This window comes from Eupeodes corollae, chromosome 3, assembly GCF_945859685.1.
Source record: "Eupeodes corollae chromosome 3, idEupCoro1.1, whole genome shotgun sequence".
In the NCBI taxonomy this organism is placed as follows: Eukaryota; Metazoa; Arthropoda; class Insecta; order Diptera; family Syrphidae; genus Eupeodes; species Eupeodes corollae.
This window is the reverse complement of record NC_079149.1, coordinates 96,730,368-96,757,473: the sequence shown is the minus strand read 5'-3', so window position 1 is coordinate 96,757,473 and position 27,106 is coordinate 96,730,368. Positions and strand designations below refer to the sequence as shown.

The following is a 27,106-nucleotide window of genomic DNA, read 5'->3' as shown; positions in this document are numbered from 1 at the left end:
ACCTTATGCCTGTTGAAATTAAGTTTTAACACATTTTTTGTTTTTTTTTCAGATTGGATTTTCGTCCGGAAAGAGGAATCTACGATTTACAAATTAAAAATGCTTCCTATAATCAAGACAATGGACGATTTGAGTGTCGTATCAAGGCTAAGGGTACTGGCGCCGATGTTCATCGAGAATTTTATAATTTAACTGTTCTGACACCGCCACATCCACCAATGGTGTCGCCAGGTAACAATGCCGTTGCAACTGAAGATAAGCAAGTAGAATTGACATGTAGCAGTATTGGAGGATCACCGGATCCAACGATAACGTAAGTATCGTATTGAAAGAAGAAGCATTTCGGTGATGTTGGTTTTTCTTCTTTATCCTTTTTTTGACTGTGGCACACTTTTATAACAATTGAATCGATATTTGTGTTTTTGTTGAATGATGACAAAATGCAGAATTTATTGGGGCATCAACCACGTTTCCGTGATATCGTTGGCAATTGCCACCAATCCCGCCGTCACCCAACGCTTTGGCATCACACTCGACTTGAACGAAGAACCCGATGATGATGATGACACAATGAAGGAAGAATGCTTGCGCGTTTGTTTAATTACACGCTCCGACAATTTGACGTTTTTTTTTTGGTGTTGGTGTTTTTGTGTCTTGTGTGTCACTTAATACATAGACAGCATCAGCCCAGAGCCACCATCCTTCAGCTTCACAATGTTCAGCTTCAGCTTCAGTGTGGCTTGTATATATGCCATTTGGATGTGATGTTACCGCCATCCATGGAGATGTATATTGTACGTGGAGTAAAAGGACGACCCAAACTAAAGCTTTAACACAGAGACAATGTTAAGGCTTTTATCACGTCCGCAATCGGACAAGGAACAAATGTCTCGCCTTTCTGCCATATTATTTGGCACATGGAGTCCTTGGAATATCTTTTCCTTGTTGGCTTCTTTTTTGTTCGTCCTTTAGAAATGTGTCCAAAATAATTTTCATTTTCTTTTTTTTTTGTACTTTTTGTTTTGTGTTTTGGTGCTTTTTGAAAATTACTGTGTATGAAGGAGAAAAACCATGCGGTTGAGAGGACACATTTAGACGTACATATTCCATATCATCGTCCTTCGTCCTGTCCTGATGATGTTAAAGTAAAGTAATATGAAAGAAAATTGTGGTTTTTGTTTGTGTGTTGAAGATCTTGTGATGTTGGCTAGACTGTTGGCTGATGTGAGAAAGGAAAATAAAGAAAACCAACATTGTCGTCATCGTCATCCTTGCATATTTTTTTTTTAAACCATTTTTTATTTTATTTTTTTTTTTGTAGATGGTATCGTGATGGAAGTACAGTTCCATTACAAGCACCCTTACAAAAGGGTGGTTCTAAAGATTTTCAAACTAACGCAACACTATCGATTGTGCCGCGTCGTGATGATGATGGTGCCAAGTACAAATGCGTTGTTTGGAATCGTGCCATGCCAGAGGGACAACGTCTGGAGACAAATGTCGTCTTAAATGTTAACTGTAAGTACACAAAAATTAAATTGCTTTCTGAATATTTTGTTTGTAGTACATATACATGTGTATTTCTGTTTGTGTACATAGTCAGAGGTTAACTTTTTGTGGTCTTTGTTCTGTCAGAAATCTAAAATGGCAGCTCGGATGACCTGACCTCATGTCATAGTTTAATCTTTTGAATATTGTACATGGTTTTTCATAAAGCTTGATTTATTCAAATTTAAATAAAACGAAGTGTCAGTTAGGATGGCATCAAATTTTGTATGGGTTTGAAATCTACATAATGTTGTCTTTATGTTTATAGAATAGAACTTCGTTGAGGAGTTCGTTGTGACTAGTTTTAAAAGTAAAACAAATAGTTCGGAATCACATAATGGGTATTTTTGATAAGCTTGAAAGAGAGGGTTTGAAAGGTGATGCCGGTTTACATTGGTTTTGAATTTCTGAATATTGCAATGGCTGGGAAAGACAAAGAGCTGAAAAGCATTGCACATTCGCGTTGTACTGCTAAAGAACGAATCTCTGTACTTGACAGTACAACCAAAGTTGGAATTGAGGTGTGAGTATTAATTCTTTTCTCTGAATCATAATCCCTTAAAGTAACGTTAAAAAAATGTGAGACAAGAAACTTTACGACGGAGTTCAAGTGAAGTAAATAATTTAACGATGATATCATCACTGATCCAATTTGAATGGTCTACCTTCAATACTGTCCATGAGACTTAAGTATGTTACAGGAGCAACATACCAAAGATGGGAGTTATACTCAAGATTTAGACGCGTATATAAGTTTTATGGATAACAGCCAAATAAGAAGGGAGATACACTTATTGCATCGCCTTATGAAATTCGAATATCCTGACACAATTTGGCGACATCTCTTATGTGATCTATCCAAAAGAGTTGATTGGAGATACACTTGCTGAGAATTTCAAAACTTACAGTCCCTTTAATGCAAGTATCACCAATGGATAGTGGCAAATATATTAAATTGTGTTTTAATGACAGAAAACAGGGTTAAGTTTTCGACGCATTAAATTGTACTCGATTTTTGATTTCCTATTTAACATGCTGTCTAGATCAGACCTTTATAAGCTTATCATACATTGCCGTTGAAGATCCAAACCCGAAGAGCAATGTTGACAATCTTAAAATAAACATGAAGAGCTGAAGAAACTATCGTCAGAAAAGCAGAAGTTTTCGACAGTTGATCATTAATACAAATTAAAAAGAGTGTCGGACACAGAACAGAGCCCTGGGGTACACCAGTATTTATTTTGTGTTTCCCAGACTTGAACCCATCCAACACTACTTTTATTGAACGGTCCACAGTTTAATTTCTAATCTTACGAAAGAGAAATTCATCGAAGTCGAAGGCATGCATCGATACGAAAATTCGTTGGTGCCCTTTGTTTTCCTATTATGTCCTAAAGTTTCTAATCACTGACTTAAAACTTTCGCCTTTTGCCAGTGCTCATTCCATTCTGAACACGAATTTTCGATTGAAATTATTGGCTCATTGCTTTGATCGTTTGTTTTCGTTTCCTAAGCCAATGACATTTTTTACAAGTCCTGGTCTCTAAAAAGTCCAACTTCTTCTCATCAACGGGCAATCGAATGGCTGTTAATTTTCTTCTATGGTAGGTCTTGTTTTCGTTGCAGTCGGAATATTGGTTGATTGTTTACGGAACCAATAATCAGCGGAAATTTTTCCTAACAGAATATCCAATTTGATTGAACCATTTTATTTAGTGTGGGGTTTGTGAAAAGCCTTGTCCTGTCATAATTATTTAAAAATACGTATAAAATAATGGCAGAAAGCTAATTTGACAGATGTAGCTGCATCGATATTGGCGCTATCAACTGTCAAGTTTACTTTTTATAACTCTTTCCATTCATCTTTCATAACTTTTCCCTCATCTTCACTCTGTATGTCAAGGAACAAAGCAAAATGCTTACAATCTTGAAATTGTAGCAAACCAGCCAAAGGTTTTTTTGAAGTTAAATGTCTGTCGAAAAAGTTCAATACATCATTCAATCAAGACATTTAAGAACATGCCTTAAGCATGAATTGTATTGATCTATCAGGTTTATTTTTCTATACCTGCCCTATTTGAAATATCAACTGCCCAGACTTCTTATTTGTACCCTTTATGTAAGTTTTTCTGGAAATATCCTTCCTCAATGATTAACTGGAAAAGCAATTAAACTAAGAATTTGACTTTTTTTAAAATCGAAAGTAAAGTCTTGGAATCTAACTCATATATAACATATATGGAAGTCTATAGGAAGGTATATTCAATGTTTATGGAGTCGAGACCAATCATGTCTAAGGTATATCGATATCTGCAGGAAGGAATTTCTAATCAGTTATCATTTATAAGCTTCAGTATATACATGCAAATGTATATCAAATTTAATATATAAAGAAACTGTAAGGCATCAGGTTTTCAAAGATTAACTCGTCTACCAATACACTTATAAATGACTTTTCTGCAAGTGCAAGGATTACAAAAGTCTTTGTTCTCACAATGAAATCATGCAACAAAAAAATATTGCAAAAATACCAAGAAAATGTTCTACAAAGAAACAAATTAATTTTCTGATATGTACCTACCTAACATATATGTACATTTGTATGTATATGTATGTGTACTGGGTATACGATCAAGGATGCATCATCTGTACTTCTTATAAAAATGGCATATTGTGTCTGTAGGAAGCGAATTCAATATTGTACATAGGTATGTATATAACCTTCCGTAAGGACATGCTGCGCAACCTTCCTGTTGTAGTATTTGATGTTGTTGTTGCAGTAAGACGAAAAGATATAAACATACGTATGAAATGATGGTAGAAATATATGAAGTCGAATTCAATGTACAATTCCACTGGATTGCGTATAAGAACTCGGAAAAGGAGGAGTTCTATTTCTTTCCATCACAGCATTTAGCCATCTGCTGACAACCATCAGCAGGATATACTCAAGGATGTAGGTAGCTATAAGATAAAAATTGCTATAACACACGCTTTTGCATCAATCTCTGCTGAAAGAACATCCAATACAGTTGTCAGAAATACCTTACATCACAGAGAGTATCTATAGATAAGTTCCCGTACCCCATCGAGAGTTGTGTATACACACCATAGTATGAATCCTGATGGTTTGGTGTATCTAATATGATATGTCTTGTGAGACTATATACTTAACTCCATAGGTACCCATATTAGAAATGACTGTTTACAGAAAACACAGTGGCAGCAAAGAAAGAACAGGGACTTTACTACCTATGTTTATAGTGTTTTGTTGTCGGAACCACTTTAAACAAGAATTATTTCAATATCAGCTTGTTTGATGCCAGACTTATATATGTATGGTTGGTAAGGTACATAACTATAAGAATAATTGTATTGTGTAACTCTATGTTGTTGCGTGCATTATTCTTTTTGTACACATATAGCAGCTAATTCATAAGACTCATGTAAGCAATTACAAAGAAGTACAAGAAGTATTTTTAAACATACCCCCTGTTCAATTTGGTAAGTCTTGAGAAAACCATGTTATCCTTTTCTTTTGTTTGGTTGTTTTCTCAGAATTATTAAAAAGAAACTCAAGATATAAAAAGAGAATATGTGCATTATTTTAAATTAGAAACCATTTGCTTGCATCGTATCTGATATGTTAATTAAATTAAATTGGTTTTCAATTCAAACGAAATGGTTTCTGTTGGGCGCCACTTAATTACATATGAATATTCTATGAGGTTAATATGGAAGAAAATACTAGTCTAAATTAATATAGTTTACTTGGTTTGGTTTGGATATTACAGTTTTTCAAAATGAGTGAACAAAACTACATAAACCAGTCTCAGTCTTAGCTTAAAAGTAGTCCATTACTGAAGAAAAACTAAGACCATTTGTCCTTTTTACATAATTGTATTTAATGCCAACTATCTGATTCTTTTTTTTCTAGTAAAGTTTAAAATAAAATTTCGTTAAGATACCGTTTAAGCAGTTCTTATGTCCTTTTATACACTATTAGATCTTTGCGCAAGAAAGCTTCTTAAAAGCTATATATTAGGAAAAATGCTATAATTGTGAACCACGGGTATTTTGGTTACCTCAGGTGCTTTAATTACACCAGTTAAAGGTTAATATCATTATTAACCCTCCTTTGCAATAGAGACTGAGAATCCCTCTCTGGTCTTCATAAGGAGGCAAGTTGCAAGGATCATACGTGGTAGCCCTCCTAGGATGGATCTTATGAAGTCGCAATCAGCAGATTTTATCCCATTCTTGTGGATCTCGTAAAAAGGATTTCCTACAAGGGTTGCATAGCGGTGGACCAAAGTGTTAAATAGATTTTGAAACTCTTGATAGGATCAAATTAATATGCTCCGCGAAATCGAGTATATAATTTAAGAACAACTAAAAGATCTTTAAATTTAGAGAGAGTTAATGCCTCACATTTAATTGGGTTAAGAGTAAGCCTATTCTATTTACTCTAAATAACAAAACTGTTAATATCCTCATAAAGTTATAATAGATCGTTTGCATGCTCAAAGACGTTCACATAGTCCGCAAAGATTAAAATATTGTTATATCGTCCACAAAGAGACACATCATTGATAGCTAAGATAAAGAGTAGAGGTCCAAAGTGACTACCCTGGAGAAGTCCTGATTAAAAATCAGGGCACTAAATAGCTTTGCCGATGTATTAAAAAAAGGGATGCCTTTGTAATTTTTGGGATTATCATATGATCCTTTTTTGTGTAGTGGATATATAATTGCCCTTTTCAAGCTTGCAGAAACAGTTGCTGTCTAAAATATTATATTATATTCTTTTGTTAAGGCGGCTACGAATTCAAAAAAAAAAAAAACATCTAAGAAATCATCACTAAAAAAAATGATGCAGTGTGCGTAAGGCTCTTAAAATGATCAAGGAGCTTAAACGCTTGCTGAAATTGTGTTGGTTCTTCCAGTGATAGTTTTAGCGGCTTTCCAAAAATCTGCAAAAGATTTTGATAAATTCAAGATAGCAACATTTTTTTCCTCCAGTTGTTTCCTCTTCTTGGATAGACAGAGTTTCTTAAAGCTTTTCTTAGCTACTGCGTACATACTTTTAAAGAGATCTGTATTGTGGATTTGGCAATGAAATAGTTTAGAGTAGGAACTTTTGAATTTGACTTGATAAGACCATTTTGAAGGTAAAAAGAAATCCATGTGCTGAAATAAGGAGGAAACCAAATAAACTCAGCTAAAATTTAATGGTTTCATGAGAAAGTTAGTCAAAAGCTTTACAATTATGAGTATAAATATATTTGAGTTCTTGACCAAATTCCTTAGTTCCTTAATAATACCAACCGTAGAACGTTTTCGCATAAAACCAAAAAGTTGATACATATAGTATTCATGCAGTTAAAGTTTGAACTATCATGAACAACTTGTTCTAGAAGCCTAGGAGTACAGGACAGTTAAAAGAGTTTGGCCTGTATTTACTAATTTCAGACATGTCTTTTAAGGATTGATGTTATAAATATTTGGGAACTTACTCTTGCTGAGATGCTACTCTTGATTTACATTTTTAAAGTCAACTGGAAGAATCCCAGTATTTCCTAGAGGAATAATCATATAAGATTTTGTCTAACATCATTTGAACATTATAAGTTCTTTGAATTTTGATTTTTTTTCTATTGGCCGTTTTTTTTTTAACAAGAATATATTTTGTATTTAAAATTGTATTTCCAAAATAATTGTAAAACTAGAACTTCTGTAAGAATATTTCAATATTAAAAGTAAAATTCTACAATTACAATTTACAATTTACAAAACTTAAATACGACCAAAACTTGTGTTTAACTCATATTTATTGGATGGTACCTAAAGAAATTAACTTAAGCCTTCAATACAGTATTCAAAAAAGACCTTTATAATTATTGGTAATAACAACACAATGAATTGAATTATGTCACTTGAACATTTGCTTAACCCTTGTTTACCGATAATTTAAGGGATCATGCTTTAGTGAAGAACTTCATTGCATTCCTCTTTTCAAAAAAATTTAGCCGTAATACTCGCGCTTCTAGAAATACCCATCAGGTTACACTTGAGGTTAAAAATGGCCGCACTATGATGTACAGAGAACTGTTCTTTAACCGTACTGCGCGAATGTAGAATGCTTTGCCTCGCTCTATCTTTCCCTTAATTAATTACAAAGTTTAAGTATTCAAAAGCAATGAACATGTACAACGACACCTCTTTTCCAACATTTGTCTCTTTTTCTAATGATCAAACGGTCATGGCTTTGGCATACTACTTTTAAAAAGTCCAATACAATTTACAAGTTTACAAATCGATATTTTTTGTCAATGTTATAATTTTAACTTAATTTAAATCTTAAAAGCAATTTTTATCTCTAGAATGATGCTAAATTTATATTTACCATAAGCAATTTAAAATAATAGCTTCTCTTCTATTATTTCGCTTTCAAATTAATAAATTTGTTTACTTAATTGGTCTAATTTCTTTTTCCTATAACAAATACCATCAATTTTTCTTTAATATCAATTAAACAATTTTTTATTTTTGTTAAGTGACAATATTTGTCTATTAGTGGAATCCCTAGAAGATAAAACATTCCAAAAAAAACAATCAATAAATAATAATTATAGCATCCATTCGTTTTGTTGGGCGCCACTTTTTAAGGTATAATTCTATTTTTAGATGATTCTTTGTTGTTTCTTCTTCTTCTTCTTCTTTTTCTATTCCTCCATCATCAAAGTCATTATTAACATAAAATAAAACAAAATCCTTAATTTGTCAAAAGATTCGAAGACAAGAGTAGAAAAGTAAACACCAAACCAATTAGTGAGTGACAATGTGCCACAGAGGTGCTTGGATGATGATGGCAGGCGTATCGGGAGTAGACAGCCAGAGGTTTTAGAGGTTAAGAAGGAATCAATAGAATATCAAAAAATCTGTCTGTATATATTTTTTTCTTTCACTTTGTTTAACATTTTAAAATTTAATGTCACCACTTCAACCGCGGCAGCATCACATATCTTTATACATATGTATACTCATATTTTGTGTTTCTCTTTCTTGCGTTACTAATTACCTCTGATGAAAATCGCTTGAAATTAATTTTACCCATTATGTCACCCTTGGCGTCGTCGTCGTCATAGTCGTCGACGTCTACTCTCTTCCTCCTTATCTCAAGCTGAATCCCCTTTTATGCCTTCCCTACCAACATACATACATACATAAATGAATAAAGCACATCCAACTAATTCATTCTCCATTATCGTGACACATCATCATGATTTATTCGAATCAATCAACATAGTTTCCACAGATGTACATAAATTACACTTATAATACACCTTCCCTAGCACTCATATATCTACATGTATATTTATATCCTCATACATATATGAAGTTAAAGTGGTCTGATAGTGTGGTACACAGATGATGAAGAGGAGGAAGCGAAGAAGGTAGGATGGAGGGAAGGACTATATATTGGTTAGAGAGGGTTGTGATTGTAGGGTTGGGATTTTGGAAGCACTTAAATCCGGTCTTGATGGCTTGATGTCGGATTTGTATCTTTTGATGTGACGTGTATCTTATGCCTTGTATTACACAACATGATGACACTAATTAATTAAATCATATCTATCTTTATCTCTCTTCTCTTGAGTAGTTATACTCATTTTACCTAAAGTTCCACTCAATAAACTCAACAAGGGATTAAAAGAGGAATAAAAACACCCAAACGAACACTAGACGAGGATAAGTCGTACATTCATATGTTTATGTACTGAAGCATGCTACACAAACTTCACGTACACTCTCATCCTTCTTTATCGTTTATAGTTATTTTTCAAAAACGTGCCCCTCTCCCCCGCCCCTTCGTTTCATATTTATAACAAAATATGTTTCAACAGAGTAAAACATTAAGAGATCATAGATTTACAAATTTAACCATAGAATCGTAAATAAATAGATTCATCGAAGATTGAGTTAAGATAGTGCTATCTATGGTTTTTGAATTCTATCATATTTAGTCGGTTTAAGAACTGTGTTAGGGTGACCGTTGTATGTTTCCTTTTTTCTCAATTTTCGAATCGTTCTCAAATTTCTAATAAGAGGTTTCATTTTTCTCAATTTTTGAATCGTTCTCAAATTTCTAATAAGAGGTTTCATTTTTAAGCTGTCATCTTTGGGAAAGTAAAATGAATGCCACTGATAAAAGTTGAACGAAAATTCACTAAAAAATCCTCGCAAAACTAAAATCCTTTTGTATTATTTAGCAGCATCTTCTCCACTGACAATTTTGAAACTAATAGACATAAGTTGTTGGACATTGTCAGAGATGTGAAGTATCGAAAAGGAAAATATTAGTGATGTAAAACTTTGTGTTGCCAATCTTTAGAATTAACCACTCCAAAAACGACATTACACCAAATTTTGCGTACAAACTTAAGCCCTATGGTTTTTAAAGTGCCGCCAACATACAAATGCTCCAGACTGTGGATCATCAGCAACGTCGTATCTTTGCTGTTTAGGTTCTTGAAATGAATCAAAATTAAAACTGATTTTTATCGAAAAATTATCATAAGTGGTTACGCTAGTTAAGGAAGCTACAAAAATAAGTAGAATTATCACATTTGGGGCTCGAAAAACCAAAAAATGGCTGTTAAAAACGAAGTCCCAATTGGTCACAAGATCTTGTGATTCAACACATTTTAGAATTTTTCTTTGGGCCAATTTGAGAGATAAAATAAATGCCAGCACTCCACAATCGATTTAAGACCTTACAGATGAAAATCATTCTGTTCCCCTTTAAAATAAAATATATATCAAAAGGTACCCGTAACGTAACGGTCTTGTGTTGTATCCCTGCCTGTGTAAAATAAAGCTTTTTCAATAGTATTAATTCTCTTCATGATAGTTCCATCCCAATTAGCTGTTCGAATTCGGCAGAAATCCGTGGGTCCCCTCTTTTCCTGACAACATTACTCACACACATGAATGGGTAAGAGTTGCAAGTCTCTGCGGATTGATGCCCCAACTAAATTATTTTATTTTTAAATACTTTGATTCATCATCGAAAATACTAAGTTTTTCAATACCAAAATAAACCTCCTTATAAGTTAACCCTATATGTTCTTCAAGTCGAAAAAATATTCTTTTTGGTAAAGGATTGGTAGACTTTAAAAAATTTTAAAACGAAATTTTAGCGAAGCATAACCGTTTTCAATTGAAAAAGGGTTGGTCAAGTCGTGTTCTTTGAACGACTAAAATTAAGTCTCTTGTTTTTTGCCTTCCCAATCACAGTATCGTGTTTCAGGCCAAATTTTTGGCAATAAAAGTAGTCTAATTCTTAAGACTTCAGGAAAACATGATATCGACATCTAATATTCAGATTTTCTCAGACATTTAAACTGCCACTGAATCTTTCGAAACTTTATAACAGTCCATACTGATTGATCGATTTTGGTCGGGACAACATCCCACGTCCCGTAGAGAAATCCCAGGTTTTTGTAAAACTGATGAACTTGCCAAATATGTATGGTAAAGAACTATACCCATTCTAAAACGTTTTCCTGCAATCGTTCAAGGTGTTGATATCTTTAAGCAGATTGAAAATAAGCTAGATTATTGACGTGTAAACAGGCAATGCCTAGTAAAAAAAGCACGCCACTTGACTAATCGTATTCCCAAATGACTTTTGCAGAAACTTTTGCTCAAAACAAATTACCTACCTACGAGAGTTCTTTTAAAACGACCTTAACGGCTTCAAAGATTAACATAATAAGTCTTTCACGTTTCATAAGTAATTCCAATTGATTTCATAGAATTCAGAAGAAAACTCAAGATTGATGTGGTATAAAAATGTATTCTACTCGATACCTGCCATCCTCTTCAACCTAACCTTACCTTTATGTCCAATCAAAGGTTGAGGCTTTGATATACCCTTAAAAAAATGTGTTTGTATAAAATTGCCTTTCAATTTTCGAGATCCTAAATCTTTGTAGGACTATCAATTTTGCAACAAAAAAATTACGAAACCTTTGATCCAAAACCAGATCGTTTGGTAACCCTTAAAATTCATTTAAAGCTTAGTTTTTAAGACCTTCAAAAACTCAATGCTGTCTACTGTCGCAAAAGCGTAACTTTCCCGCAATGCCACTTTCCATAAGTGGTACTTGTATCGAGGAGACTGGAAAACTATTAGTCTTAGGTATGTGCATTACAAACATAGCCACTTGTTGTGGAGTGATCAAATATTTGTCATCGCCAAAAATGCTGCTAAGTGTTTAGGTTTCCTAGGACGATGCAAGAAATTTTTTACCCCTTCTAATATGGCTATAATTTTTAAAGCCTATATTCGTCCAAAACTTGAGTACAATTCCCATATTTGCGCAGGTGAAAAGAGAGCTCTAAAAATAATAGGTGACCGTTGTCTAACTGAAACTTTTGCATCTCTCGAGCACCGTCGTAAGGTTTCATGCCTCTCATTATTTTATCGCTGCTCCCATAAGCTAATAAAAAACCAGTTGCATTCCTCCCCTCAAACAAATCAACCGTAATACTCGTTCTTTTAGAAATGCCCATCAGTTTACCCTTGAGCCCGATTTCGGACGTACTGTTAAGTACAGAGATTCTTTCTTTAGCCGCACTACACGAATGTGGAATGCTTTACCAGACTCAATATTTCGCACTCATTACAATGTTTAGGCATTCAAAATCAATGTGCATCGGTTTCTCCTTTCTAACCCTATCCTCCTTTTCTAGTTGCTCGCACTGTGTATAATCATTATAAGGGTATTCAAAACCCCTTTAGTGCGCGCGCAATATAAAAAAAACGTGAATTAAGTTCAAAATCATTCATAGACGGACTTGTGTAAATATATGCTGCACAGCACTTTTCTAAAAGGTCTCAGATGGAGAATGATAAATGAACAGTAAAAAATGATTGTTTTTCCAAAGCTTCTTAAATGGTGACCCGTAATATTTTTATCAAATATCGTATTTAAAAAAAAAAACATCAATTGTTCACACTAAAATTTTAAGAAGCCCCCAAAATATACCGCACAATCTTTTGGTTGTTCATTTTTCGTTATTATCTTCTTTATTTTGTTGCTTTTTCTGACGTTAATTGGACACACATTTTATGACCTCGTGTATAATTCAGTGGCAAGAAAGATAGAGATACATTTTTGGAGAGCAAGAAGATAGAATCCATAAATAATACGACCACACAACCACCACTACACCATCCCGCCGCTGACTACAGCCATCCAGTCCTACAGCCAAAGCAGCCAGAGTATATACGACTATACAATCAATCTGCATAAAATACTCGCGTTCGCTATCTTTTTGAGTTACTATTTCATCTCTCCAGATGCTATAAAATCTAACTTATCGTTGATGAGTGGGTATGTGTTTGTGTGTTTGAGTGTGTAATTGTAATTCAGCCAGGAGCTAGACCAAAACTCCCATCAGGATGTAAAGGAAAGAGGCTGCATAAAATTGAAATGGACCCCGCAATGATGTATCACTATAAGTTACTTGTGGTTAGTCCTATCCTACCTACCCTCCTATACCTATACACACAGTTCCTATCTCTATTTTATATCTAAATTCTGACGTCTTTTGGTTAATTGCTGTCGTTGGTTTGAGAGGAAGCAGAAGAAGAAGAAGAAATATCAAACGCAAAACCAACCTTAACCCAGCCAAAAGATGCCAAGAGTTGCACGTTATTTTGATTTGTTGCCGCTAATAAATCTCCGATCGGGAGAAATGAAATTACAATTCATGACTTAGCTATTATATGAAACTGCTCTACACCGAATCGGGCGCTATGTGGTTTTGATGGGTCTTTCAGCTCCCTGCTCATGCTCAACCTCCTAAAAAACATACATATACCATCAGAAATGTCCTCAGGAGGAAAATGATTATATTCTGTGTGTAAAGCGTTTTTATTCCTGGCAAAACGAACGAACAACGAAGGACGATGATGATGATGATGATGATGATGATGATGAGGATGATGATTCTGCCACTGGATTTATTTATTTTTATTTTTCCGCTCACTGAATTTTCTTCAATAAAACCGATTCGCGGAAGTGATGAATTGACATTCCATCAATAAATTAATGTGTGTTTGGTTTTCTGATTTATACACATACCTATACACATATGAGATGTATTATCAAAAAGGGATGTTGTATGATGCTTCTGAGACTATGTATGATGTATGATGTCTGATGTGTCGTGTGAGAGTGAAATATGCGGTTTATAGGTTGATTTCGATTTGATTGTAGTATTTTGTTGACTATTTCTTTTTTCTTTGTTCAGATAAAATTTGTATAAAACGTCATGGAGATTTATTTTTCTATGTATATTTACATTTACATACATATGTCACATGTTTATAGGCGGGATAATTTTTGTCCAGTCATTTTGTGAGATTTATTATTGTCAGATGGGATTTATTGATAAAAAGATGGCTTATGTTGCGGGTGGTTATTTTTTATTTTTTTTTTATTCGGATGGTTTTCCGGGTTTCTTGTCAATACAGCGATAATGATAAATAAATATTGAAATGTTTGAAATTTATTGTTAGATGTGGTTTGGGGAGATGGTGTTTTGTTTGGTTTAGGTTATGCGGGAATTAGGTCAATTTTATCAATAATATTTTATTCATTTTTAGTTGACTTGGTTTTTTAGACCTAGTATTGATATTAAATTCACTAAACATTTTGGTGAGCTTTAATTTTAAGAAAAAATGAATATTTGAAATGTGTTAAAGGTGCTTGGAAGTAATTTGTTTAAAAACCAACTCTTTAACAATGTCAACTTATTTTTACTCATCACTTTAACTCCACTCCTAATGTTCAAAAATAATATTATGTGATTTGATATTGTCCAAATTGTTATTTCATCTGAAGTCCTGTCATACAGGTGTCTTTCCGAGTGGATGGAAAACGGCAGCTGTAAAGTTTTGGAAACTTGTCAACTTAATGAAAAATTTGATGGCTTTCTAATTAATTTCACTTATAAGAACCTTTTATTAATTTCCGTGAATCATTTGTTAAATGTCCTGAAGTAGTTGATGAAGTTTATATTTTCATAATTTTCGATCCATTTCGCAAACTGGCTGTACTCATAGGCTTGTGCTACAGAGTAGGGCATTTGATCTTTTGTTCGTGTTAAAATATGAGTGTTTTGCCGGTCCTCCGAAAAAGTTATTTATTCAAAAAAAGTTACAAAGCAGACTTAAAAATCTACATGTCCTTTGAACAACTTTCTTGCATTCCTAAACCTTTTGAAAGTTTAATTATCTTGCAAGATTGCGCACAAAACATTTAAGCATTTAACAACACCGAAAAGCGTGGATGTTGAACAAATTGAAACGAATTTGCTCTCCTCGTCCAATATCTGACCCACACAAACTGAGTGAGTCCCTCTAGTTGATAAACTTTTTGAGAAATAGTCTTAAGTAAGTTATTACTCGCTATACAGTCACCAATATTGTTATTCAGCGTTTGATCAAAGTTGATGGAAAGCTGCATTCATAGATGTCATCACCATTGAAAAGACTGGTATATACTTCCATTTGGTATATGATGTCAAGGGACGTTTCACATCAGAAGAGCCGAGGAAGTACAAAAAATGCAAGGTTTCTAGGACACAGCTCAATTCCAAGAGAATTCCCTTCTTGGTTATGTATGACGACGGTAAGACCATGCTATAACCTGGTCCATTGATCCAAGCCAACACATACCAACACTACATCTTCAACGGCAAAGTCACTGATTACACCAAAGTCGACACAGGAAACTTGTGCATGATTACTGGAGGTAGATATTTGGGTCTTCCCGCCGTCATCAACCGTAAAAGATATCCAAGATATTTCGATCATAATATGATAATATTATTATGTTTGCTACCAGAGCAACAAACGTTTTCATCATCAGCAAGGGCAACAAGCCATACATTTCTCTGATAAAACGCAAGGGTATTAAATTTAGCATTTCTGAAGAGAATGACAAGCGATTGGCCGCTAAGATTCATTGAAGAACTTTTTGTTTTGTCTTAAGAAATGATGAAACATTTTTATTTTACATCATACAAATTTAAGACAAAAAGTTGTTTGCGAGAATATAACATTTTTAAGGAAACATCTAATTTGTGGAAAGCAACAAAGTTTCATGAAATAAAGATCAACCGTTTTGAATCTCGTCACATTCTCAGACATTTGTTGAAATGATTTACTACAATGTTATGAAGTTGACATCGTTTCTAAAGCTTTTGACCAACTTAGCCACGGAATCTATTCAAACTTAGTTTTGGTCGAATCTAACCCTCAAAACAGATCCATTTTATGAAATTTAAAAGTTGTCTAAGAATTTTTTGTTGCTCAATCTGGTGTTCCGCAGGGAAGCCATCTCGGTCCTTTTCTGTTTTTCCTGTACTGTATTGACGACGTAACGTCATTTCTGCGCTCAAGTGAGATTCTCATGTTTGCTAATGACCAAGGTTTATAAAATAATAAAGTCCAATCACGATCGTATTCTTTTACAAGCCGACATTGATAGCTTTAAATTTTGGCAAAAATTGCCTTTTTCTCAACTCCTCAAAATTCCAGACTATAATTTTACTAAAGGCCGAATCGTTAGTATATTATTTGATTATTGTACTTTGCAGCAAAAGCTCTGTAGTGTCTTTACTTTTAATGATTTTATTGTTCATTTCTGTTACAACTTAGAATTTGCAAATCAGATTAATCTTATTAACAATAAAGCAATTTCTATGCTTGGATTTATAAAACGTGGGATTTAAATTATCCCTATTTAAGTTTTTCTTGAAGTTGCTTCAGAAGTATGGACTTCCTCTACAAAATTTATGGAAATCGTATTTAACATAATTTCATTAGCAAATGCGTGTTAATAGTGACTTCATATTTCTTCATCGACTTATCAATGATAAAATTGATGAACCTTATTTATTATCACTTGCGTTCAATCCTTGCCTGTGCCATCTACAGTTTTTTTCATGGCTAGTGCCTCCAAGATTTTTTCTTGTCCTTAAAAGTGCGTGCTTAAATGAGCCTTTCGGACTTGGCTTTAAACTGTAGGTCCCCTCTCGTCCCCTTTAAAATTATTCAAACAAAGAAAGTAAGTCTCTAAGCTCTAGTTTTGAAGGGACTGTTAAGCTCTTTTACTTATTCACTACTAATGAGCCTCTGAGCATAGTTTGACACTAAAAACTATAAGAAAATTACTTTCTGAAAATGCCTGCATTGTAAGAAAGCAAGTACTTATAAAGTTCATACTTTCTTTTCCCATTAAATATAAACTTATTGCATTCATGTCCCTTTTTTAATTAATCATTAGCTTAAGAAACATCTTACGCAAGGTTTTTAATAACCTGAATTATGACTTTCGCAGCAATATAGATCTACCAGTAATTTGAAAATGAGCTTTTGTCTACAACTTTATAATCCATTTAAATATTTCGCTGATTACTGATTTTTATGTGCTTTTTTTCGACAAGATCATTAATTGTAGTTTAATAGGTTCCTTCCAAAAAAAAAAACTAATCCGCTTTCAGTACTCGTTAAGTATACCACAAATCACCACCTACGTGATTACATATTCAATGTGACGAAACAAATCTTTCGGTTTTCCCCCACGATATTGTACAAATCTTTAACATCTTCTTCTAAAATGCCTATATTCGTCCACAACTCAAGCATAACTTACACAGAAATACCCCTGAGTTTACACTGGAGCTCAATTAAGGTCGTGGTCGAGAATTGTAAAGCAAAGATATTCTTTTTTCGACCGCACATCAAGAATGTAGAACGGTTTTCCCCTCTTTAATATAATTCGCTACTTACCCAACTTCAGACTTGTAAAATGTATAGTAATAGCCTCTTTTGTGTCTCTCTGAAATCAATGACAATAAAGTAGATTTTTCTTCGAATGCCAAAAATAAAATGACACTCAAAATTAGTTCATTTGAAAAGATTGAAGTTTAAATTAAAAAAAAAAAAAACAAAAACAATATCAATCAAAATAAACCTAAAACCTAAATGAATCAAAACTTTTCGATCAAATCAGATAACCAAGATAAAGCTTAAAACTCTTAACAATATTTTATTAACATTTCTTATCCATACTGCTAAAATGGATGTATCTACGTACATAGATGCATATTAAACACTCAATGTTGCAAAGAAAATAAATTAGAAACTATATTGGAAAGTATATATTATCTGAATGTGAAATTCTCATTTGATTAATCTAATAGCAACCCAATAGCTATTTCTACCCACCCATGCATAAATAATTCAAAAGAATTTTTATCAAAGATATATTTATAGATTTTCAATGCAAAACGTTATAGTTTCAGTTCAGAATATTTCTTTGGTCTTCTGATTTCTGCAGACAAAATTGTGAGGAAAAATACTTTGTATCTTTTTACCTATTTTCATATAAAGATACTTATGTATCTTTATTTTACTATCAATGATAATATGACTACGAGGGCGAATGTCTGTCTATGGTCGAATTATGAATATTGAACATTGATTCCTTTGTACTCTCAATGTATAGTTTTATTCAGTTTTATGAATAAAAAAATATCTTCTAAATACTAATTAATTTCAATAAAGCTTAAAGCATCTATCGTATATGTATGAACATATGCTTTTAAAAACACAAGCTTACTTACGATCATTGCAATTATCTGAACTGAATGTTTTTTTATATGTATGCAGCGAGGTCCTGTCTTTATTAAGGTAAAAAAAGAAACACAAGAAATAGATAGAAAAAGATTCCATAGATAATTCTGATAGGATTTTTCTATTGAAATAAAGATAGAATGTATTTTATGAATTTCTGTTATTGAAATTCTTTTGCTTTTTGAATGAAATTGAAACTTTCATAGAGTTGTATATCCAGAGTTTGTGTGCGTAGGATGCAGAACAAAAACATACATATAATTCCATATTTTTTAATGGAGATAATTACCTCTTGGTTAAAGAAATTTGCTTGGAATGATTATTTCTAAGAAAAATTAAATAAAACAAATATCGGTTTTTCTTAAAAATCTAGGGAAGGAAATTTTAAAAAATGTTACAAAAACCATTAAAATTGAATGAAAAACAACAAATATGTAACTCGACTCAAAACATAGAAAGTGGTTTTAAATGGATCACTGAAGGAAGCCCATTCAAGCATATATTTGAAAAACCTTAAGATTTCCATTGAATCTCCTTATAAACTACCAACAAAGGTTTTAATACAAATTCTAGGCCCTGTTCTTTTAAGTGGGCAACAAAAATAAAAACAAATAATGAATTAGCATAAATTGAGTGCCTACAATAAAATTAAACCAACCGCAACCAAAACACAAACGAAATCAAATCAAAATAAAAACCAAAGGATCTATTTCTCAAGTGTGATTCCATTGGAACCATAAAGAATTATTTTTGTTTATTAATTTATTATTATCAAACAAAATGCAAATAATTATAAATCAACGATACATTATTTATCCATAAGATAATCAAAGATAATAGAAATTTATTGAAACAACAAAACAGAAAAAAAAACGAGAATGGTTTTATTTATATAGATGTTATATTGGAATTGTTTTGTATAAGTATTATAAGGACACCTAAGCAAGGATTATGATAAAGATGTATTGTTTTGTATATGAGAATAAAGGATATTAAATGGACTTAAATCAATAAATTAATTTGATTAGCTATTATATATTATATATCAAAATCAAGAGGATTTGTGAATTATTAGAAGTAGATATTTATTTAGTATTATGAGACAATTGATTTATTCCATCATGTGATGACTTTTTCGAATTAGAATGTTTGTGAGAAAAAGTTGCTATTTTTAGAACTTTATTACTTAGAAGAAAACTAACTATGCACAAGATTTAATTAAAATTTTCGAATGTATGAATCCACATGATTTTTTAGAAAAATGTTATTAAAGTGGAATTGGAAATAAACTTATTATAATTTTAAATATAAATATAAATTTTAATAGTTAAATAATTTTTTGCCCAAAGGTATTTCGCCTGAAATTTAGTATGGCCCGAAGAGTACCTAAAAATAATTAACTAGAGGTTTTTAAAGGGAAATGAAATACAGAAATATGCACCGAGTATGTTTTTAGAAAAGAAAATTGATACTTTTTGTATTGTTAAGTAAGAATGAAAAATCGGACCTCCGGTGCAATAATGACGTAAATGCAATTTTCTTAAATGTTCAGGAATCACGGTTAAAGTTTGCTTGCTTATTGAAAATACTATATCGCCCTAAAATAGGCCTACAGAATCGACTTCAAGAGTCCTTAAAATAGCTGACTATTCAGTGAGTTAGAGTTCATATTATTACCTTTTATATCTTTCACCTGTTTTTTTTTTTGAGCTTGTGAAGGGTTTGAGGAACCTCAATTGTGTCATTTTTGATCCATGAATAATTTTTTTTGACAGTTGAGCCTTTTTTGCTCTAAATAAATGGGCATTTTGATATTGAAACACGCTTTTTTATTTTATTAAAAAATGTATGTTTATTTAAAAAGTCTGTTATAAAACGTCTCATAATATTGAGGAATTATACTTGTTTTTAGTAAGTGAAGGAGGCCTTTTCCAATGGCTTGATTTTTATAGCTCGTCCACGGCTTCGAATTGGAGCAAGGATCCACTCTCCTTCGAACGAAGTCTTGTATTGGTATGTTTCCATTCCTTTTTCAAATTTTACTATTTTCAACTCGTCAATTTTTATTTGGTCGTTACTCGAGTTTTCTGCTACGTTAAAGGCCATTTCATCGGTCAACAATTTTAGGTCTACAAAGCCCTTGTAGCCCATTTCAAGTACTTGGTACGGAGGCCCCTTTTTCCGAGCACTTCGGATAAGTGATGTGTATGTATCTGGGACTGCGTTCTAATTATTTTTGGACAACTATCATCTACGGAGTATGGCCCGCAACTGACAATTATAGCTATATTGTATTGAAAAGCTTTTTTGCTTGAACTATTGTGGAGCGCAAGGTACATTACGACTTTGTTGCTCCGAAAAATGTTATAGTTTAAACTTTTGTGTCAAACAAAAAGTCGCCTCTTTTGGGCACTAGCAAAGATACAATCACGTCAATTTTACCACGGATAAAACTTGACATTTAGGACATTATGGCGTTCTTAACTCAATTTCAGAAAAAATTGCAATTGCGTCGATATTGCACCGGAGGTGCGAAATGATAATAGCTACAATGACTTCGATTGCTACACCACTCTTCTTTAAGGCTGTATCATATGTCATTGTATCTTCTGATACACTCTCTATCTCCATCCATTCTCGAAACATTCTAGAACGTTCTCATCATGCCTTGGCGAGGTCCAAGCTTTAGCATATGTTATGAGAACCGGTATTATAAGTGTCTTTAGTTGCTCAAGAAAGGTCTTTTGTAGTCAATTGCCTTCTAAGCCCAAAGTTCAAGCAGGGACTTGCAAGAACTATTTTCCGATTGATTTCAGTGTTCTTGTCGTGAACTGAATTTTTAGCGGTGTTTAGGTAGACAAAGTCCTTAACTACCCCAAAGTAAAAGCTGTTCATGGTGACGTTTTGACATTTTGATAGGATATACTTCGTCTTGCCTTCATTGACCACTAAACTCATCCTTTCCTTTTGAGTCGCAATGTTCAAACACGCTCCACTGACATCACGCTTTGAACTTCTAATTAAAACAATATCATCGACATATCCGAGTTAATGGACACCTTTGGAAGATTGTGCTTAAGTGTTGACGATAGAGTTGAAGAAGTCGAATGATAGTGCATCTCACTGTCTAAAACTATGTCTTGAATTCAAAATCATCGGTAAGATCCTTACCGATCTTCCGTAATTTAAAGATTTTGATAATGACTTTTCTGGACTAAAGCAACACTGATATGGACCAATAAAGATGTTGACGAACGGCTTCACACGTTCACATAATACAGTAGAAAGAATCTTGTACGCCTTGTTAAGGAGTCTGATATTTCTTTAGTTATCGCAGTTCAGAGGGTTCCCATTTTTGAGAATCGAGCAAACTGTGCCGACATTCAACTCATCGGCATAATTTCTTCCGACAATATTTTGCAGATAAATAAGTGCATACTCCTAATGAAGTCATCGCATACTGCATACTGATTAGATCTTGAAGAAATACCAGGGTCAAAAACTATTATGGGAATATTTCGATCGTTTCGTTGCATGTGTGGAACGTAGCGCCCCTTTCCATTTCTGATTCCAGTCATTCAAAATTATTGATCATAGTTCTATGGCGCAGTTTCTTCACCGTAACTGTTTCGTAAGATTAATTTTCGAAAGAATAAGGTCCAATCCATTAAGTACCCTGTCAGGACTCTCTTCAAGAAGGGTTCAGTTCATTCCCTGTCTGTGCATTTAAAGCTTTTTTCACGGGTACTAGGTAGGTTAGGTTAGGTTGGAGTGGCTGTCATTGAATCACCTAGAACTCAAGGGTCCACTAATGAGGATACTCATGGGAGAGTAATGAACTTAAACAAACCATTTTGTACTTTTAATAAAGTTAGAGAGACGTTTAGTGTCAATCGTTGCCAGTTCACTGGTATTTTCGAAAAAGGGATTACCGAGAAAGTTATACCTTCTAAAGGAGAGAGCTGGACATGTACATAGAAGGTGTTGGACTGTTTCCTCTTCCTCTTCGTCCATGCAGCTTCTACAGAAGTCATTTGTGTAGACCCCTAGCCTCAGAGCATGTCTTCCTATGAGGCAGTGTATTGTTATTACTCCAATTGTAGAGCTTATACTTTGTCTGGTTAGGGACCGTCAGGGCCTTTCGACCGTTTTAAGTTTATGCTTGTCCATATTTGCTTGATTGCTAGGCTAACATAAGCAGGAGTGTTCCGTTTTTGGCGAGCTCATCGGCTTTGCAATTTTCCGGAATGCCTCTGTGGCTCGACACCAAAATGAGGTGAATATTAAACTGTTCCGTCATCTCATTCAGAGATGATCGACAATCGTGGACTATTTGACAGTTTGTAGAGGCAAACTCGAGAGATTTAAGAGCGGCTTGGCTGTCCGAGAAGATTCGTATATCCTTGCAAGATATAACGTTTTCTTTGATCCAGGATAGTGCCTCTTTAATCGCCATTACTTCTGCCTGTAATACACTGCATTGATTGGGAAGTCTTTAGGATAGACTGAGATTCAGTTGTTCTGAAAAGATACCACTTCCAACTCCGCGATGGGTCTTTGAACCGTCTGTATAGAAGTGTACCGTATCGTCTTCCAGGGGTCTCTCTTCTTCCCAGGAGGATCTTGAAGGGATGGACACATGGAAGCTTTTACCGAATACCATTTTTGGGGTGGAATAGTTTAAGCGATCAGGTATAGATCTGAAACAGTCTAGAATAGTAGTTTGTCCAGTATTGTTACTGTTCCATTGAGAGGTATATCTAAGCCTCACACATGAGTTGCCTGCCACCATTTTGGAGATGATGTCAAGGAGTGTTAGGTTTAAAAGCACTTCCAGTGCTGCGGTTGGTGTTGAGCGAAGTGCTCCTGTGATGCACATACCTGCTGACCGCTGGACTTTGATGAGCTACAGTAGCCTTCTTAAATCTTTCATCAATTTTTGCCTTCCAATTTAATTTTTTGGCTAAAATGAGGCCTAAATATTTGGCTTGGTCGGAAAAGCTTAATGGTTGTCCTTAAATCTTGGGTGGGCTAAACTGAGGAATTTATACCTTCTCGAAAAGAGTATTAGTTCTATTTTATGTGGATTGACGTCCGAGCCACATTGCTTAGCCAATTTTGTTTTCCTATTTAAGGCATTTTGTAGGAGTTCCGAGAGAAGTTTGGGGTGTTTCAAAGATACATTTATTGCAACGTCGTCAGTATAGGCAATCACCCTGAAACCCTCTGCTTATAATGATGTTAGTAGGTCGTTTACTACCATGTTCCATAAAAGAGGGCACCTCGGGGGGTGCCTCGATTTACTGATCTTGTGGTAATAAAACATTTCATGCTAGAAATTATTGTCCTGCTTTTGAGCATGAGTCTTATAAGATCTATGAGTGATTTCTCTAATTTCAGCTTGTCCATTTCTATTGTGATCGCCTGGTAACTGACTTCTACTAGGTTATATTCTTTGTATACGAGGGAATATTCAATAATACGTACCAGCGAGTGAAGTGCTGATTCTACTGATTTTCCCTTAGAGTAAGCATGTTGAGCTGTGGAAATGAGACATGGTTTTAAGTTATGTCTGATGTAAATTTCAATCAATCTTTCCAAGGTTTTAAGAAGGAATTCACGGGTACTACCTTTGCGAGGTATTGACAAATCCTCCAAGAGTAATTCTTGTCATGAAAAGTGCATTCTCAAATAAGGCGTCCGATTTTGGTTTTAAACTGTAGGTCCTCTACAACCCTGCACTTATATTAGCAGACAGGATTAGTTGAGAATTGTAAGTCACTAGGCCTTGATTCTTAAGGGACTGCTGCTTGAACGACCCGTTCAAGATGTTGAGTATTTTCAAAAATCATTCACATTATTTTTCGAGCTCGAAATTCGTCAACGAAAAATGACCCAATCGACGACTAGAATGTTTGTATTAATTGTGCTTTCATAGCCTTTAAAAGAAGGTATCTATGTTTAAGAATCCTCTAATGTCGTTTGTGGAATTAATAATCCAAAACTCCATACGTGAAAACGACAATTCTGAGTTTTCAACAGAACTGTGTATTTCAGCCTTGATATTCAGTATTTCTTGAACAAAAAACACGGTTTTGATTCTTCACATCTCTAACTTTCCCCAACGGCTAAAATGTATCCAATAGTCTTAAAGTCATTTAGTTCTCCGAAATGTTGCCATTTTTGTAGTAATGTATTATTCATTTTAAATAATTTCGTAAATTTTACTTGTAAATGTCAAAAAATGAAAACTTCAAAACTGACAGCTGCCCCCAAATAGCCATCTTTTAAAAATGAAACCTTTTATTGGAAATCTCTATACAAAGTGATGCTATTACATCAACAAAACTTCTTTCAATGTAAAGTTCTAAGCGTGATTGTTTTTTGACATCTGGCAACGTTGCTAGATAAGTTAAACAATTTTCATCATTTATGAACATTCCTTCAGTCGAGTTCATTAAGTAATTTTAAAATTAATTTCCTAAAACATTCTACACGATTTTTTCCTTATTTTTCAAAAATCAAACAAATGTGCTTCCATTTGCACTTTGAAAGAATCTCGCTTTATACACTGCACAGCAGCAGCAGCAGCCTACAGCCTATGTATTGTATACCCTATAGATCTTCAACAAACAAGCCGATACATAACATACATCTTCATCATCAGAATTTTCCAAATCTAAAAGAAAAATCTAAATATCCATTAGTAATAATGAATTAGTCTTCTTTTTTTCTTTTTACTGTTTGGCTCCTTGAAGATATAGGGTGGGTGTCGGTAGGTATGCAGTATCAGACAGAAAATGCTTCAGAAAAGATTCAAATGCAGCATCAGCACTTTATCGACGCACGAATCACAGTGGGATGTGTTATATGAAAAAGTTAGATTAAAATAGAAAAACGTATTTAAAAGAAAATGTATCTTAAGAAAATATGACGTTAAAATTGAAACTTTTTATTACAAAAAAAAACAGTAAAAACTTATTGTCTTTTATTTGATTAGTAATTTTATCGTGTGTTTCAAAAACACGCTGTGATAGTAGTATTTTTTGCAACTTTTTATAATATTTTAAATCTTATACTTCGATGTTTTTGAAAACGCAATAATTTTGTCTCTTTTTTTATTTTGTGTTCATTTTCTAGGCTCATCAACCCCACTGTATTTATGATCTCTTTGCTATTAAAGTCTTTTTTTTTTCGTTTTTTTTGGATTTTCTGTCCATTTCCAGGCATGAATCATTGTAATTATTAGTTTAGACTTCTCCTTTCCGACTCCGACCTATGCCCGCACTTCCGTATTTATTGCTTAAACATACAAATTTCAACTTTGAGTCTTTGGTTTATTATCTCCATTTCTTTTCGCTACGCCCAGATGTGCTCCCCTTTTTATTATAATTTTTCTTGCGAAGTAATATATCTCTGTCTATCTATCTCAAAGATTGAAACTCAAGAAATGTTTCTTTAATTGAATACGAATAAGAAATCTATATAAAATAATTTTATTGGATATTCTTTGGAAATTATGAATTAAGTTAAGTGGATCAGGGTGAAAGATTATGACCTTATAAGATTGAAATTTTAAAGGAATTAATTTGCAATTTTCATCAATTATAAGTTGAATAAGAACATAAGTTAGCAATTTCGGTTTATTTATTTATTTTTAATTTTTTTTGTAAGAAATTAATTGCTTTGAGATTAAAAAGCAGACCTAGTTCTTTTTTTTAGATACATTTTGATGACTGAGAATTAAGTGTAGCTTTTATTTACTTTCACCATAATAGGCGTTATTTAATGGTTTGAGAGAGGCTTTCGATTCTTAATAATTCACTTTGTGGTAAAATAATAAATTTAACTTTAATCTTCAGGAACTTGAAATCTTTCTGTTGTTTCAATATTTAAGTAATTTTAAATTCTGCATTCAATTCTTTTTACAATTCCTGAAAAAGTCCAACGTTTGGTTAGCATACGTATGAGCAGATTAAGCCCCTCCTTCTGCCTAAACAACCAACCAACCAACCAGAACTTTTGGCGATAAAAGGAGTCTTGTCTTAAAGATTCTTAGACGGTCAGGCTGCTATCAAATCCTATAAACTGAATAACAGTCAAAAACTTTGATCATCCCTAATTGAGATGGCACAATAGTTACAACATTTATCTTTGCAGGGTACTGAGAAATAGAGATTTTCCAGGAAATTGTAAAGCAGATGAATTCGTCAAAAATGGTACAGTACTAATCATTCATCACTTTTGGCTAGTGCTATCATACCAATCGATAAATTTTAGGTTTTTTCTAAAAGAAGACCCTTTAAAGTTGCTTCGTATCTTTTAGCAAATTGCGTATAAATTGTATTAGCGTTGTAATAACCAGACACTGCCTAATAGAAACCCTTGGTTGCTAAGCGTATTTTAAAATTCCTTTCACAATTGTATCTACAAGGAGAAGGAAGAAACAGTTCTTTACCTTCCCTATACATGCCCAAAAACGTAATACCTGCCTGGAAGAATTCTTCTGTAACGATCTAAGTCACACTAACAAAAATAGTCATTCGCAGTAACTCTAATTGGTTTGATGGTGCTCAGAAGGATGCTTCAAGATTCTTATGGTATCACAATAGACCAACAACGGGCCTAAATGTGCCCTTCTCCATCACGTACAACAACGTAAACCTAACCTAAACTAACCCAAAAATAGTTCAGAGTTGTAAATCTCTAAAGTTCGGTTTGATACAAACTATTACTCAGAAAATACAATTTTCAACTGCTTTTTTTACAACAAATCTCTTAGTATGAATTATGAAAACCTTTAAAAGGTATTGACATTCAACACGTAAGCCTCGGTTC

General features: G+C 33.5%; 1 protein-coding gene across 4 annotated transcripts in view; it reads left to right on the top strand.

Moving 5' to 3' along the window:
* Positions 1 to 27,106, top strand: part of LOC129951096 (nephrin-like) — a 556,044-nt gene that overhangs the window by 348,781 nt on the left and 180,157 nt on the right. For all 4 annotated transcript variants that reach the window (XR_008782130.1, XM_056063107.1, XM_056063106.1 and 1 more), the window contains 2 exons: positions 53 to 313; positions 1,322 to 1,518. Coding sequence is in view for 3 of the 4 variants with exons in the window: in XM_056063107.1 (XP_055919082.1) it covers positions 53 to 313; positions 1,322 to 1,518 (458 nt within the window). In the remaining variant the exon portion in view is untranslated. The remainder of the gene's footprint in view (positions 1 to 52; positions 314 to 1,321; positions 1,519 to 27,106) is intronic.